Genomic DNA, 1,507 nt, shown 5'->3' with positions numbered 1-1,507 from the left:
GCGGCCGTGATCAGCCCCCGCCGCGGCAGCACCGCTGGCCCCAGGCAGGACGCCGGGAGCCGGGCGCTGCGGCAGAGTCAGGTGACACGCATGGGGTCATCACAGAGCGGCCGGGGACATGGGGGGGACATGGGACATGGGGGGACATGTGGGGACATGAAGAACACGCAGGGGACACGCAGGGGACATGGGGACACTCACAGAGATAGCAGCGGTTGAGCATGTCGAAGACGCGCCCCGGCGTGCCCACAATGACGCGCGGCGGGGGGACGTGGGGGGACGCAGGGGGACACGGGGTGGCATGGGGTGGCGCAGGGGAATGTGCGGACACGCAGGGACACACGTGGGGACACGCGCGGTGCCACTCACAGAGGTAGCGGCGGTTGAGCATGTCGAAGACGCGCCCCGGCGTGCCCACGATGATGTGCGGCGCCTCCATCTGCAGCTTCTGCACCTCGGCGCGGACGTTGGTGCCGCCGATGCAGGCGTGACACGACGCCCCCATGTAGTCGCCCAGCGCCATCACCACCTTCTGGATCTGCGGCCGCCCAGCGTCAGCCTCGCCTCAACGGCCCCAAACAGCTCCGAAATGGCCCCAAACACCCCAAAACGGCCCTGAAACGGCCCCCAATGCCCCAAAACGGCCCCAAATGGCCCCGAAACAGCCCGAAAGGGCCCCCAACGTCCCTGAAATGGCCCAAAACGGCCCCAAACACCCCAAAACAGCCCTGAAAGGGCCCCGAAAAGGCCCCAAATGCCCCCAAATGGCCCAAATGGCCACAAAACACCCTGAAACAGCCCCAAACACCCTCCAACAGCCCCAAATGCCCCAAAACAGCCCCAAAATGGCCCCACATGGTCACAAAACACCCCGAAACAGCTCCAAATGCCCCCAAACAGCTCCAAACCCCCAAAACCTCCACAAATGGCCCCAAAACAGCCCCCAACAGCCCCCATATGGCCCCAAAACACTGCAAAATGGCCCCACACAGCCCCAAAACACCCTGAAACAGCCCCAAAATGCCCCCCCCCCCCAAGGGCCCTACAGACTCCCCCCAAGGACCCTATAGATGCCCCAGGGCCCCTCTGGACACCCCAGAGACCCTACGGACGCCCTGCAGATGCCTCCCAATCCCTGCAGAGACCCCAAAGACTCTATGGGCACCTCACAGATAGGCCACAACCCCCACAGACACCCCAGCCCCTATAGACACCCTATAGAAACCCTATGGGGACCCCAAATCCCTCCAGGGGACTCCACACAGGTCTCAGGGCCCCTATAGACACCCTAAGGTGCCTACAGACACCCTATGGGGATCCTGGAAAGCCTAAAGACCCCCCCCAAGCCCCCTCTGCACCCTATGGACAGCCCAAGGCCCCATATAGGCATCCTATAGACACCACAGCGACCCCACGGAAACCCTAAACTCCTTCAGGATGCTCTACAGGTGCCCCAGGGTCCCTACGGACACCCTACGGGCACCCCACGGAATCTATAGACCCCCCC

At 63.5% G+C, this 1,507-nt stretch overlaps 1 protein-coding gene across 1 annotated transcript in view; it reads right to left on the bottom strand.

Moving 5' to 3' along the window:
* Positions 1-10: 10 nt before the first annotated feature.
* The window catches only part of LOC112965409, a gene marked incomplete at its 5' end in the record, with an annotated part of 15,538 nt that continues 14,041 nt past the window's right edge, over positions 11-1,507 (bottom strand). Inside the window, one exon of the mRNA XM_026064364.1 lies at positions 11-538. Coding sequence (XP_025920149.1) covers positions 11-538 — 528 coding nt within the window. The remainder of the gene's footprint in view (positions 539-1,507) is intronic.

Source organism: Apteryx rowi, unplaced genomic scaffold (genome assembly GCF_003343035.1).
Source record: "Apteryx rowi isolate R43461 unplaced genomic scaffold, aptRow1 scaffold_2143, whole genome shotgun sequence".
Classification (NCBI taxonomy): Eukaryota; Metazoa; Chordata; class Aves; order Apterygiformes; family Apterygidae; genus Apteryx; species Apteryx rowi.
The sequence above is the reverse complement of the archived record's forward strand: the minus strand, read 5'-3'. Positions and strand labels throughout refer to the sequence as shown.